The sequence below is a fragment of the Gobius niger genome, assembly GCF_951799975.1.
Source record: "Gobius niger genome assembly, chromosome: 16".
In the NCBI taxonomy this organism is placed as follows: domain Eukaryota; kingdom Metazoa; phylum Chordata; class Actinopteri; order Gobiiformes; family Gobiidae; genus Gobius; species Gobius niger.
In genome coordinates, this window is record NC_136867.1 from 10,081,971 (window position 1) to 10,097,039 (window position 15,069).

The 15,069-nt window shown below is 46.5% G+C and overlaps 2 protein-coding genes across 2 annotated transcripts; both read right to left on the reverse strand.

Moving 5' to 3' along the window:
* Nucleotides 1–3,304: 3,304 nt before the first annotated feature.
* On the reverse strand, nucleotides 3,305–5,366 carry six1a (SIX homeobox 1a). Its single transcript, XM_079573617.1, has 2 exons — nucleotides 4,608–5,366; nucleotides 3,305–3,816 (listed from the first exon to the last, which is right to left on the reverse strand). Exons 1-2 carry the CDS (start codon nucleotides 5,165–5,167, stop codon nucleotides 3,522–3,524), a joined length of 855 nt encoding a protein of 284 aa, XP_079429743.1. The 5' UTR covers nucleotides 5,168–5,366; the 3' UTR covers nucleotides 3,305–3,521.
* Nucleotides 5,367–10,026: 4,660 nt separating this feature from the next.
* On the reverse strand, nucleotides 10,027–14,511 carry six4a (SIX homeobox 4a). The gene is made up of 3 exons (XM_079573616.1): nucleotides 13,730–14,511; nucleotides 12,158–12,786; nucleotides 10,027–11,301 (listed from the first exon to the last, which is right to left on the reverse strand). Exons 1-3 carry the CDS (start codon nucleotides 14,455–14,457, stop codon nucleotides 10,763–10,765), a joined length of 1,896 nt encoding a protein of 631 aa, XP_079429742.1. The 5' UTR covers nucleotides 14,458–14,511; the 3' UTR covers nucleotides 10,027–10,762.
* Between the last annotated feature and the right edge of the window lie 558 nt (nucleotides 14,512–15,069).

Genomic DNA, 15,069 nt, shown 5'->3' on the forward strand with positions numbered 1-15,069 from the left:
CCTCTTGATGGACTGTATTTCTTACCCAGTTCAGTGGGGTAGTGAGTTATGTTGCTCATAAAATGGGAATAGATCTGTAACAAAGTCCTTGTTTATGCATTTTTCCTCCCTAATTGGAATATTTGGTTGGTTTGGACAGGATCTTACTCATTCCACCACTCTTTGCACAGCCTGCTCTTTATTTTTCTTACTGATTTTTGTGTGTGTCAGTGTGAGTCACTTTTAGGACTTTGCTGGATTGTGTTTCCTAGATGTTCTTTCTTGCCAACCCCCACTCGTCCACCCTGGTCTCCGTCTGAAATGGGCCCGGCAGCATTTCTCTGCTGCTTTGTCCCTGCTCACAGACACGTTTGGCACACACCGGATCAGGTTTCCACTTTCATTTCCTGACTGGAACCAGGACGGGTTCTTAGTCCCGGACGGCCATAGATTATATGTGTGTACGTGTGATTGAAGGGGTGGGTGGGTGGGGGTTTTGAGGGGCTCAGTGCAGCTCAGTTACAGGCTTGTCAGTCACGGGTGGGCAGACAAATAAAAAAAAAACAGCCAAGCCTGCCCTGCCAGTCTCCTGTGGGGTGAGGCGTGGATGGTTCCTGTGGTGTGGGTGAGAGACAGTTGGGGTTTGGGACAGGTGAGGTGTGGTCTGAATGGATTTCTATTAAACCTGGCACACACAATCATCTGTTTCGTTTGGTCAGTATGGTTAATAATCGCTTGCATGTAACACTTCAGATTGTAGCATCATTCTGTTTCTCTGTACGTCATTCACGTTCACCAAGACATACTCATTCATTCGTCTTTGTATACAGACCTATGAAGGACCATGCCCATGGACAGAACAGCAATATGCATAGTCAGAGCTGGGATTGAACCATCAACATTACCTGGGGTCAACAACTTAAAAAAAAAGAAAAAAGAATGCCTGTCACACAGCTTGTTTCAGGAGCACTGAACTCCTACTGTATTTTGCATTCAGGCATGGCAGGTTCTGTATACAGTATAAGCTTCTTTCAAACTTATTATTCATCACTTAGTTACTGTATATTATCATCCCAAAAAGGAAAGAAGTGTTTAATATCCCCACAACACCATAGACACTTTACATGAGGCACGCATGCCTGTGGGCGCTGCAGCCAGAACACTGGCAGGTCCATGCATCATTGGTAAGAAAATCCTTGTCCCTCCTCCTCCTCTGCTCTGCCCCCACCCCAGGCTCTCAGACCTGAAAAGATCCTTTTGTCCCCCCCTGCTCCCTCCATAGACACGCACACACGCACACATAGATTGTTGTGGATGCCTGGCAGGCGCAGAGCTACCTGCACAGTCCTCATGTGGGCTACTCTGCGTGTTTATTTGCACACGTCAGGAACCTTCCTGCTGTTGATTTAGAGCCTGTGCCACTTCAGTCTCCTCCAAATGAAAGACTGTGTGATGACGCAGTATATTTGCCATCAGCAGCTGTTGAGCAGGGCCTGACTGTACGTCTGCTTTTGTCCTGTCCAGCCCCCATTGCAGTCGTATAGAAACAAATACTGCTGAGGAGGCCCGGTGCGAAGCTGGGGATTGTGGCCTTATTAAACGTCCAGAGTGAATTTCCGTGTTGGATTGGAGTGCAGGGTGTCACATCCCCAAGGTGACCCTGGGAGCCCAGGAGAGCACTGCACATCATCTGCTACTGCTGCTGCTGCTCCAGCGGATGTGATCACTAGATTAAAGGGCTTTGTGATCAGCTGTTTGTTAATTTGTGAATATACAGCTACTCAGAGTCACCGTGGCAAAATCAAACCTATACGTATTTCCTTAACAGTGTCTACTGCACTGTAGGCTACAAGCATATGTATTATTCACATATGATATGTTTCTCACAGCGGCAATACCCAAACATGCTGTATGTGCCATATACAGATCTCAGAGATGTGACGGAGGCTCAGGCCCCTGGTGGGGGACAGGAGGTGGACTCTATTTGTCCAATCAGCCTTTAGCAGATAATGTTCACATCTGTCTGTTAGTCATGAAGACAATGATGAGGGATTGTTGCTTATTAACGTTATTTGACTTTCAAATGTTTGTGTATCTATTAGGGATGGCAAAGTTAATTATGATGAATCAAAAGATCATTAACGAATTAAGTGTGAAATCATTGCAACTCAGTGGCATCATCGCAGCCCCATGACCCGAAAGAGCATTCGCTTTACAAATGACTAATTTAGTTGGATTTGAAGATTTATGAAATTGTTGTTTATTAATGTAATGTGAGAAAATAATTTAAATTAAACCATTTTCTGTATAGACCTATATTAATAATGAATATAATAATTACAAGAAAATTAACTGTGATTAGTAGTGATTTTTTTTTAATAGCTGATTTACAGCACACGTGTGTGTGTGCGTGCGTGCGTGTGTGTGTGTGTGTGTGTGTGTGTGTGTGTGCGTGCGTGCGTGCGTGCGTGCGCGTGTGGTGCGTGCGTGCCTGCATACATAGCCTATATTTTTTCCTTTTAAATGTTAGTGTTTTTCTTCGCACTATGTGCTCAGTTGTGGAGGTCTGCTGAGGACAGACCGGCTCCAGATGGAATCTTGTATTGAGTGAGTGATGGATGATGGGAGAGTGAGGGCCTTTGGGAGGGTCCTCACATGGGGCCCTCAAACTGGGGCCCTCCGCTACAGACCTCCAATCTCCGCAGTAATCAGCGCGTAATGCGCACTGCGACTGGTTCAGATTAGGCTCAGGAAATCCTAGGTGCTCTCTGCTCAAAACAGTTTAGGCTGACATGAGCCGGGCGCAGGGCTGCATGGGGCGCGGGTTTCTTTTCCACTGTCCTCATAGACAGAGTGTTTTCTTTCCCCAAACCTCTGTCGTATACATAGGCCACATTTAGCCTACATTTTGGTATCAGCGCATAAACAGGCCCGTGCCTCTGTTAGTGTTGTTTTAAATAACTTAACTTTTTTTTTTATCATTTCCTGCGCCTTTCGACCTTTGTTGAATGAAGGTTTTTGTGTCTCTTTCCCATGATCCGGTGACTGAGTGCTCTGAGACTCGGCTCTTTACGCGCAGTTGCCCGCTTTCAGTCACATTTCTTTGATTGTTACCCCTCGGATTGAATTGAACGATACAAATTTGTTTGATTTGTTACAATGACGTAGGCTACATAGCTTGGCCACACAGGCCGTAAAGCCTAACGTTTTGTGCAAATAAAAGAGACTCAAATGTAGTTGGCCTACACTTTTGTTTTATTGGAAACTAACCATGACTCTAAAGAAAAACCCATCAGTTTCCAACGCAAAAAATGCTATACCCTAGTTCTTTAACAAAATATCATAAATAAGCAAATGAGTGCTTCTCCCAAAGGTTTTGTTGAAAAAGCTTCGGAGGGCCCCTTTAAGCGCGTGAAGAGTTCTGTTTTATAACCGAATTTACGACAGTCCGTCTATAGGTTAAGATTGCTACAATAGTAGTGAATCAAGAGCTACTCTTATCTGATACATGTCAGTCCGCTGTTAAGAGCTCCTTGTGTTCTTTAAGAGCCTAGATCCACAAGGCTGGAGGTTAGGGGTCCCAACAAAGAGTCCTGTAGCTGGTGCGCGTGTCCGTGCATGCCGTGCACCGACTGAGGCGCACCAAGACCGGACAGAGGGTATGCAGAGGCGCCCGGGTGGGACATGTTCCCCTGCAGTAGAAGCGCAGAGTTCGGCTCCGGGCTCTGCGGGGGCGAGAACTCGTCCTCGGAGCTGGACATGAGCGACTTCCCTCCGTCCAGAGGCGACAGCTGGTTCTGCTTGTTCCCGCCCGCGCCGTTGTTCTCGCTGTTTTCTCTGGAAACAACAGCGACATTTTAGCTCAAATCAGCTGCTCAGCATGAAGGAGACGCACTACCTTTGTTTGCCTGTTGATGTTGTTGTTGGTAATGGTGGTGTTTTTTTGTTTTGTTGACACTTACATGCCTTACATTTATTGACGTTTATTAACGTTTTTACCTTGGCAAGTGCAAAATATAGGCGATATATAGACTATAATAAATACATAAAAAACGTTCTGATTGGCTGTTGTGGGTCGGATTTGGATCAGTTTTCGATGTCTATTTATTCTATTCAAACGTAGCCTATAAAGGCCTACCTGGTTGCCTATACTTGAATTTGTTTTTTCACATTGACAGAGAGAATGAGGTCCAATTTCCCAGCGCATAACAAATAAAGCCTGGATGTTTTGAATATTATTTGTTTTTTGTTTTGTTCTTGTGCCCAGATGAAGCACACAGCAAAAAATAGGCCTATTGACACAGCCCGATTATTGAACTGTCATCCTTCATTTGTCCGGAGTTTAAAGTTAGTGCGCTTTACAGCCTCTCCACGTGCCCTTATTGAAAATACATTGCATTTCAATTTGGCTTATTATTGGCCTCTGACATACAATTATGTTGTATGTTGTATGTAGCCTATCAGCCGTGTATTTATTCATTTTGTTTTACGAGACTATTCTATTCCACTGTAACATCTGCTCTTTGCTGTATTTTCTTCATGGTAAACACACGGATTTATTTTGTCTAACGTCCCCAGTGTGCGCGCATGACTACAATCCCCTGGTGCGTGCGCCCTCATAGCCGTACCTCTCCTTGGCCTCCGCTGCCCGGTCCCGTTGTCTCCGGTTCTTGAACCAGTTGCTGACTTGAGTGGTGGTGAGTCCCGTGGCTTCGGCCAGCTCGCGTTTCTCTCGGGGGGACGGGTACGGGTTGTGTGTGTACCACTCCCGCAACACTCCCCGGGATTTCTCTTTGAAGCAGTAGCTCGTCTCCTCTCCGTCCCAGATGGTCCGGGGTAGCGGGAATTTCCTACGCACGCGGTACTTGCCCACCGCTCCCAGCGGCCGCCCGCGCAGCTTTTCCGCCTCCACGTAGTGCGCTTTGAGCCAGAGCTGCTGCAGTTTGGGGTGGTTGTGCGGCGAAAACTGGTGGCTCTCCAGGATCTTGTACAGCTCGCGGAAGTTGCCCCGGTGGAAGGCGACCACGGCTTTGGCTTTGAGCACCGACTCGTTCTTGTGGAGATGATCGCAGGCCGGCAGAGACCACAAGAAGCGTCCGAGCCGCTCGAGGTTGCCTCCCTGTTGCAGTACCTCGCACACACACGCTACTTGCTCCTGCGTAAAGCCGAAGGACGGTAGAATGGACATGTTTAGTTCCCGTTTTTCTTGTGCCTTATGGTTCCTGTCCTCTCCTGACGCGTCAGGGTCCGCCGCCTGTGGGCCCTTGTGGTGCACAGCAGATCGCAGATGTTGATTGTTGGGACAATTTGTTCCTATTGCAGATATGTCAGACTCGAAGCCGTTGTGCAGTCGGTGATTGGCTCACCGTTCTGCCCACTACCCCGTTCAGCACAGCGCAGGACTGACTTGTGCAGCTCCGTTTCCTCCCCAGAGGCAGTGCGTCAAGGGCTGAAATAGGAGCGCTCTCCCCTCCACCACCATCCACCCCCAGCGCATAGTGAAAAAACAGCAAGGAGAGGTTCACTTATCAATTAAAAGAAGCTCTTGAAAAGTGAAAATCTTTGACCCTGAGAGCAGACCTTATTTAACTTTGTGCCAGTGCTTTGTATTCTGAGCCTATATATCAAATCTATGTTATTGAGATGTATTTACATTTTCACAGGGGCTGCTAATCACAAAGGTTTAGCTGGAAAGAGGAGAAAATGTTGCCACATATTGATACATTCATGGACAATTAGAACAGCCTGAGACCGGGCATCAGATGCAGATTAAAGTTACACTTGGCCCGATTATTAGTACGTTTTTTAGATGTTTACCAACAGAAACTTTTACTCAGTGCTGCCTTGGGTGGAATGACTTGATTCAAATACTCTATAGGAGCCTATACACTTTCTTGATCAGGGCCAAAAGATTGTGACAGAATGATCTGAAAGGCTGTGCGTTTTGCACCTTATTATTCTTTCTAAAATGATGCTAAAACAATAAAACTTTGCATCCACACAGTTGGAGCAATTATTATTATTATTGAAATTATTACTGATGTCAGGTTCTATTTGTTGGCAGCGGTGTTGGATGGACTGCATGGACGGATGACGGATATCGTTTGTGTAACCCAATAGTCACAGCATTTATACCAAGTGACCTACAGCCTATATGTGCTATGTTTGTGCATGTTTGGCGATGGGCCTTATTGTGTTTTCTTTTTATTTGGGCTATTTGTTTATCTATTTTTGTGTTAAATTACGAAACTCCTTCACTTATAGGCCTACGCGTGTTCTTAAATGGCAGCATGTGTCGCCGATAGTTCTTAATTAGCGACAGGCCTCGTGGTGGCCCCGAGCGTTCATTACAGAGCCGTTTATTTTACGAGGTGATATAATTCAATCAGTTTATGAAACTCTGTGGCGCGCCATTCACCGCTTTATAGGCTCCAGAGTACCTGTCGGGCTGCACAACCCGAGGGGATCCAGTCTGGGTATAGCTACTGGTCGCCAACTGAGGATCTTTGACAAATATGATGAGAGACAGCGCGCGCAAACATTAAAAACAACACCTGCTCTGACACAATTGCAGCTCGTCATCCTTTATACAAGGAATAGGAGTCACGTGTTTGCAGCGCGCGTGTATTTCTGGGAGACAGACTCTGGCTCCAGGGCTGCTGCGACGGGGCCGGCAACCCGAAACCGCTCCATTAGTAAATGAGTTGTGCGCGACAGTGGCGCTCCGTGGAGCAGTTGTTGGTTTTGAGGGACAGATCACGTTTCTTTATCTCCACCAGTGAAACCAGAGTCCGCTCCGCGCTGTCTGCCGGGGTGCTCGGTTTGACCTATAGAAAAACGAAGGACCTTGATCAAGTGTGAGGGAAGATCGGAGCAGTCATGGCCAAATGCGGCAATAGCCAGGCATTTCAGTTTCCCTTTGTTAGTATTTTATATTCTAAAGCCTTGTTGTTGCCACCGTGATAATTAGTTGATTTAGTTATTTGCATACATTGTAGTGCCAGAGATGAGTCCATGCTATTAGGTGAATTACTTCTCCCAGTTTCCCCATTGTTTTAATGTATAATAGGCCTGTGGAGCATATACGAATAAGGTTCAAAATAAGCCTGGGCGTCTACAATTAAATAGATAAATAAATAAAAAGCTCGAATAAATCATGCGTTCTTGTTACCATTTCGTGCACAAATTAAATATAAATAACCTGAAGTTTTCAACTATAGGCTTTCCCAAAATGTCCCAAACATACACAGCATTGATGTTGTTCCCACAATCATGCGCGTGCAGAGTGAATAAAGGCCACTTCGGGCTCGTGTGTGTCTGCCCGTCTCTGTGCGCCATGGGCCGTGGCTGCTGAGAAAAGGCCGCTCCGTGAGGGAGCTGTTCGCCGCGCGCCTCTCGGGTGTCGCTAATATCTGTAGCACATTGCGGCGCGCCTCCTTCTTTAACCCCAGCAGCCCTGGGGCAGCAGGCAGATTATTTCAATATGTGCACCCTCCTCTGCTCAGAGCGTCTCTGGCCTCGGAACTGCAGGGCGTGATGCGTCTTAGCGTCACTGCAAGAAGGAACATTATGCGAGCGCGCGCCAAATCGACAAGACGCGCCTTGATTATTTTAACAAGACACATTTAAAAGACAAATTAGAAATGGTGCTTTTTGCATAAGTTTTGTGTGGCATTAGACCATCATCCTGTGTAATTATTGAAATCGGTCTAAATGTTGCGAACAATAAAACGTCTGTCATTTAACGCCTGTCGAACACAACAGAGCCGAGGTTCAGGATCTGAGAGTAGACTAACTAACTGTCACTTTTGGGCTGTGTGTTTGTCAGCTGTTTGTCTGAACCCCGGCTGCATGTGTCTTTGATTAAAAGTGAGCTTTTATTGGCTGAGGTGAGAGGCAGTGAAGAAACGCAGCTTTCTCTAAACACAACACAACTGTTGACATGAGTGAGTTCAATGAAATTGGAGCTGCAATTATCAGCTTAACAGAGTTTCCTGTCATAAGTGCACTGGGGCTGGCCCCTCAGTCACTGAAGTCCTTCTTTACGTTACAGCCGGGTCTTTGACGCGCTGCTCTCCGCTGAACACGCCCAGAACAGTTGCTTTAGGAAATGATTTGTGCTCCAGGGCTGAGGAAAATAAACAATCAGAAGAACCGATTTAAACCTGCGCCTTGAGCTAACAGAAAGGGGGCGCCATCACTGTACTCTCGCGTCCAGTCAGGGTTAGGGCCTTTGCGCAGCAGGGCAGGGTGAAATCTATTATTCAAAGATTTAATCAATTGCCATTAAATTCTTAGATGATATTTTACCTAATAAGTTAAGCATATAGTTTATAGATATTGATCAGTAAATTTACATAAGCTTCAGAAATCACGTGGGTCAGCTGTTCTCTGAAACTATGTGTACATGTATCAACATGAAGATGAAGTAACCTATTATCCACTGTATCCTATAGGTTTTTGCTGTTCAGATTATTTGCTGTAATCTCTAAATTGAGAAAAGTGTGCTTTAGCAGCAGCAGTGTCCAGTGTGGAGTATGATCTCTGACCTCTCATTAGTGGATCTGGAGCTGTATGCTCAGGTTACATGTGGACTGCAGTCCGCTGCGCTGCATTAAATGTCAGCTTTGAAACCATGTGAAGGAGCACAGGTCAATGTTTTTAATAAGGCCACAGTTCTTGCCTCTCCTGCACCACCATAGTTTGACTTTTTATACAGAATTGAGACGAGCTTCGTGGCGTGTACCTGTTTGTTTTCTGAGAAATAAGCTCCAGTTTCTCTTTAGATGCAGTACAAAGGTTCAGGGTATTTCTGCCCCCTCCCCGTGAGAGCCACACACCACAGGCCCCTCATGCCAATGGGATATTGTTCTGGGCTCCAACAAAGCTGTTTTCACCCTCTTCAATATTACAGGAGGAGTCACCTGATACCTGACAATCAGCTAATCCACTGCCCATGGCGAGCAGGTCACCTGTGCACAGGTAACTCTATCTGCTCCCCCCTTGTTCCCTCTAAGTCGTTCCCATTCCTCCTCTGCTGCGCAGTGAGCACAGACAAACAGCCTCTGTTTGGGCGACACAAACAGGCCTATGATCCAAACGTCCTCAGTCTGTCCTCTCTACTATGGCCTGTGCAAACAGATAAAAAATATAAATTCATCAAATCACTGTGGCCAATGGAGTTTAGACGGGGCCGTGTGACTGACAGCTCGTCCACATGTTCTAAATGAAGAGAAATGGGGAGTACGGCCTTCATGGGGAAAACCCAATGGGCTGGACCCCCACCCAAAAGAGCTGTACCTCTGGAAATCTCATTGCTGTTTATTTGAATTACAGAGGCTGGATGAGAGAAGGAAGGCTAATGAAGTCCAGGCTGTAAGGCATGTGCAAGCCATCACTGCCATCCGCCACTCGCCGCTCCTCTTCTATGCTACTTTCACCCAAAATATGATTTCACCAAAGTTAACCTCTCAGCATTATAAACACATTAAGCTAATTTGACCTTTTTTATAAATATAAAGTTTTATTGTCAGTGTGGAGAGTTAGAAAAATACATTCACATAATTTCAGATATCAAACATAACAGTATAATAGTATTACCAAACTCATTGACCAGTTTAGTTTTCTGTCTGTCTTGTTTTTGTAAGGTTAAGGCGAGACACTGCAAGTGAATAGGGAAGAAGGGAGGGTTTTAAGAGAAAGCAATTTGGACTTTTTGACACAACTATAGGTTTAATGATCAACAAGTTTTTTCTTTCATTTAATGTTTTTGTATTAAAAATTTTTTTAAAAGCCACAATTGACGACAAAATTTAGCAACAAAGTTGTGAAGGATGAGCTTGTTATTAGTGGGGGATTGTATCCCTTGAAAAAAATCTAAATCTTCTTTAGTATAAGAATGGAAAATCTTGTGTCTGTAGGAGCGACTACAGTGTAAATGTCTTCGCCACAATGTGAGAAAAACACAGTAAAAATTTAAATTACAGTTCCCCAAATAAATCTATGGAGAAACGTTCTATCAGTGGGTGCAATAATGAAACATCTTATTGTGAAGATTAGACAACTCTTTTGTTTCCATGTTGAGAGAGCAAACTGGCCAAAAACCTGAAAACTGAAAGACATGAGTGTTGCCTGCAGTGTCTCCCCTTAAAGTTGACTTCTGAAGAGGCGTATGCCATGCTCTCTGCCCCACACAGCAGCATGACCGTGCATTACACAATACACATTACATCGCTAAAGTAAAGGCGTGTGTATATATATTTCTATATATATCTACACACACATTCTCTGTCCATTGTGTTTAGTGCAAATGCCGAGAAACTGAAAGGCACATCATTTCACTAGCTCATTTGAGAATAACATCTCTGTGACATCCTTCTAAACGACCTTCTTGCGTGACGCAGATCACACATTTAGTTTGAAGGAACATCGCGGTCACATGACCTAAGGCATTCCAGCACCTGCTTCCACAGATCAAATCCACTCAACAGGAAGAAACAGGTGGAGACTATAAAAATGTACATTTAGACGTGGCTCGGACACAGACAGGCTTGTTCCACTGTAGTAGCAAACAACTTCAATATTTGGACTTAACATATCACTGCATTTTCATATCTTTAACTAAAAAGCTAAGGTCCACGCTCAGGGCTTGTCTTTGTATAGAGTGCGCAGATAATCATAACATTTGCAAATAATTTAACATTCATAAGAAGAGAAGAAGAAAAAAACAGTTGACACACACACTCTCAGCACGCGGGTTTAGAGATGGGTGGTGTCTCTGAGGTCAGAGGTCTGCCATGTCCTGTTCCATCTGCACAGTCTGGAGTTTGGCCAGTTCCTTCCCCTCCACAGACTCCATCTCCCCACACATGGCCCGCACCATTTCGCTCACGGCCCCTGAGCCCTCTGACTTACTGCCCGACAAGTTCATGTAACTGCCTGAGCCCATGAGGTGTGTGGAGGGGTAATCTGTGGACTGGAGGTGCTCACTGTGAGCTGTGAGAGGTGTGCTCACAGTCAGAGTAGTATAAACTTCAGGCTCCGAGCTGGAGGAGCTAGCTACAGAGGCCTCTGAGGTGGAGAGTGGCCCCTGGCAATGGGGCCCCTCCTCTGGGCCGGGGCCGCTGTAGCTGATGTGTGTGCTGTGATCGAGCTGCAGAGTCGGGTGGTAGGAGGAGAACACGCTGCTGTCCAGGGGCTCCTTCTTGATGGAGCCGTTGGCGCTGGAGCTCATGCTGTAGAGAACGGTGCCGTGGTGGAGGGAGGCCAGGCTCATCTCAGCGCTGGACGAAGACACTGACACATTGTTCAGAGGCAGGGAGGCTGTGGACAAGAGAAGCTCAGCATTACCACTTCCGCAGCCAGTGCCACTGACATTCATTCAACAATGCAGATATATATGCAGATATAGGTGCTTTGTTTTGACCAAGAAAGGTCAGCTAGAAGGTTACTCTTAGACAGAGAGAATTTGTTTAATCCCTAAAATCACTCAGTCTCATTTGCATGACACATCTACCACTGTCTCATATACTGAGTCTCTCCTTCATGTCCTGTGTCAAACCTCTGCCCTTCTGCTGAATGCTGTTGTAACACGGGACATACGCTGTCTGTGTATCGTCAGTGGTACCGTAAGGATTAGTGGTGGTTAGTGCATATGATTGGCTGAAGCTACTCAGGACATAAAGCAGTGATGATGAGTGATGATGACTTCAGAACAGCTCATTTTTCTCTAGAGGTTCAAAGAGCAGCACTGCTGTGTGTGGGGCTCTGTCAGAAACAGGCCACCAGAGCACAGCCCAACAGACAGTGAAGGCAGCCTACAGATGATTCAACATTAAAGAGGACATACCTTGGGAGATTTCATATTTCTTTTGTTCCTACAGAGTTTCCAGGCCGCTCTCAGAGGAGCATCTCTATCCCTGAGCTCTCCAAGGAGCATTATAGTATTACAACTGTAGAGTAGTCCCACAGGCTTGGCAACAGAGGCCTTTTATCTGAACCGAGATACACTAAGTACACCACCGATTCAGAGTATCACAGATGATGAGAGCGGCTTAACTTGTAAACTGCCTTGTTTTATGACATTTAACACATGACCTTGAGGGGTCAAATAAATATGAAGGGAGTGTATTTGTTCAATTTGATTCTGGATGCATGTGAGAAAAGGTTAGTCACATACCTTGAGCTGCAGTGGAGGACAGCTGCAGAGGGGACAGGCCCACATCACTGCTGAGGAGGGGGCTGCTGTCACTCTCTGTCACTGCATTGGGCACCGGCACCAGACCGTACCCCCCCAGAGGCAGCTGTGAAGGGCCATTTTGAGCACCCATGTTGTGAATGCTCTCCAGCTTAACTTCAGTTCCATTCACACAGCCTGTGTACTGGCTATACTGCAGAGCAGGCTCTTCTGCCTTGTCCTGGCCTGTCTGCATGTGCATGTCCATTCCAGAACCCCCCAGTAGCACCCCTCCAGAGGAGCGCAAAGGACTGAAAGGCAGTGATTGAATACCTAGGCCAAGTCCGTTGAACAGGATATTTCCTGGTGAGTGCAAGTATGAGGATCCATTGTGGAAGGAGCTGTTACTGCTAACCAGACTCCCATTATACAGAGCGCTACTGGCCGAGCCTGGGGGGGCCTTGATGTCCCCAATCTGCTGGATCACCATCCCTGTATCCAGGCCCCCAGTTTGGAGGGGTAGAGTTCCATGGGTGATAACTCCATCTGATGAGTTGGACAGTGGACGAGGGGACAGCTCCTCCTGACCTTTACTGGATTCGTCCTCGGTGCTGTGGTTTCCATCAGACTCACTGTGAGGGGGACACAAGTGTGTTACAAACCACACATAACTTTTTTTTAACTGTCTTTTTCTTTAACAATAAAATTTCATCTGCGTGATAGTCACGTTTGTTCCCATTTTATTAGATAGTTGGCTGTGTTTTGAATGTCCCACCCCCTTACCCCGTGTGGAGCAGCCCTTGACACCAACACTCCAACAACAACAAGCGCGCAACCATTTGGCGCTATAAATTCTGCAGTGACAAAATGCCAGCGGTGATGGCTCGACAAAACAAATGGCCAGAGTATCCGACTGAAGTCCTCCTTAAATAGCCTTAAAGTGGTTGATTCTAGTTCGAAGTGAACTCACGCAACAGACGTGCAGGTACAAAGTGCCAACCGCGTGTGTGAAAGGATCAGCGCCACCAGGTGCGCACGCTTTGTTCTCATCTGAGGGCAACATGAAAGTGTATCTGAGCCCAGGATTATGAAAGCAAGACTTTGGGTTTGAGAACGAAATTCTGAAAAGTTGGTTATTAATGTGCTATAAGGGTGTTCTTAAAAAACAAAAACAAATGACGCGTAAGAAGACGAGGGAGACGAGTGTTTCATTTGGGGAAAAGGGCAATAGTTATTTGTTGCATATGGTTTCCATGCCTCTTAGCACATACACACTTGAAACCGGATCTGATGGGCAACAGCCTCATATTTCAAAACATTAAAGGCGTGCTTCGAACTATTTAGGCTACGAATAGGCCTTTTATTTTTCTGAGGATGATCAGAGGAGGATTAAACATTTTGGGCGCGTGATAAAAGAAAAAGTGCGTGACTGATCTCAAAGGCACAGGCTTTTTATCCCCGCAATAGCCCCATGGTAGGCTATGCGTTTGTCAAATTATAGTTAGGTTAACAATGCTCAATTCAAGCATAAATATTTTATTGTGAATTGTGCTGAAGTTTGTGGAGGGATCTCACCTCTTAGACTGCGCCTCGGAGGGGTTCCTGTCCCGTTGTCTCCTGTTTTTGAACCAGTTGCTGACCTGGGTCAAGGAGAGTCCTGTGATCTTGGCCAAGTTTCTCTTCTCGGCCGGAGAGGGGTATCTATTTTGATTGTACAAATCCTTAAGTGCATTTCGGGAACGCTCCTTGAAGCAGTACACGGTCTCCTCTCCGTCCCAAATAGTCCTGGGGAGAGGGTATTTCCTTCGGATCCTATATTTGTCCACGGCACCCAGGGGTCTCCCCCTCGCCTTCTCGGCCTCAGTGTAGCGGGCCTTGTACCACAGATCCTGTAGGAAGGTGTGGTTGGTGGCGCTGAAGCTATGATTCTCCAGGATACTGTAGAGCTCCTGGTAGCGCGCCTGGTGGAACGCGACTAGGGCTTGAGCTTTTAGGATGCTCTCATTGCCGTGCAGAAGGTCACTCTGTGGTAGTGACCAAAGAAACCGGGCCAGTCGTTCCACATTACCCCCCTGCTGCAGTGCCTCGCACACACATGCGACTTGCTCCGGGGAAAAGGCCAGAGAGGACGCGGCGCTCACCAGCAGCTCCGCCCGCACCGCGTCCGTGTTGGGAGTAGCGCGCTCCATGGACAACTGCGCCGCGTCCAGCGCCTCAAGCCTGATGCACTTTTCCGACTCCTTCACATTTTCTCTCTTGATGTCAGTTGCTCTTGTGACTACTCCCGCAGAAGAGGAAGACATTTTTTGTTGAACTCGCTGTGTAAAAGTCACTCCTCCCAGCTCTCTCAGGTTACCTCCTCGCCATGCGAATGCGATCAGATATCTGACAGCCACTGTAAGCAGATACTCACTGCCTGTTCCTCCCAACGTGACTTTTCCTCTGCGGGACTGAGCCGCGCGGAGACTCACTGGGGTCTATCTGCGGGACACAGTGTGCGATTGGCCGCTCAGGGCCCGTGTGGGAGGAGCGAGCGCCGTGCGCACAGCTCCGCGCTGTTCAGCTCCAGGCTTCCATTCACTGAGTTTACCCGCAGTTCACCTGTGAGAGGTGAGGGCTGGGAACTGAAGGGAATGGGATATCCTTGAAGCATACGTTTTAGTCAAGGCAGTGGCGTGATCTTATAGCCTTGAATTGTATAGCATAAGCCTATTGCCTAAGGAATAAAGTAGACCTCTCACATCCGTCAATTTATAGGCTAAGTCATTCCATTTCCATTTTCCCTACTAATTTATCCATTTAGCCTAATCAACATGCGGCATAAATTGAAATTTTAATCTAATAGAAATATGTCAGGGACCATGAAGATTCTGCTTTAGGACAGGGACTCCCAAACCTTTCAGACCGGGCCACTT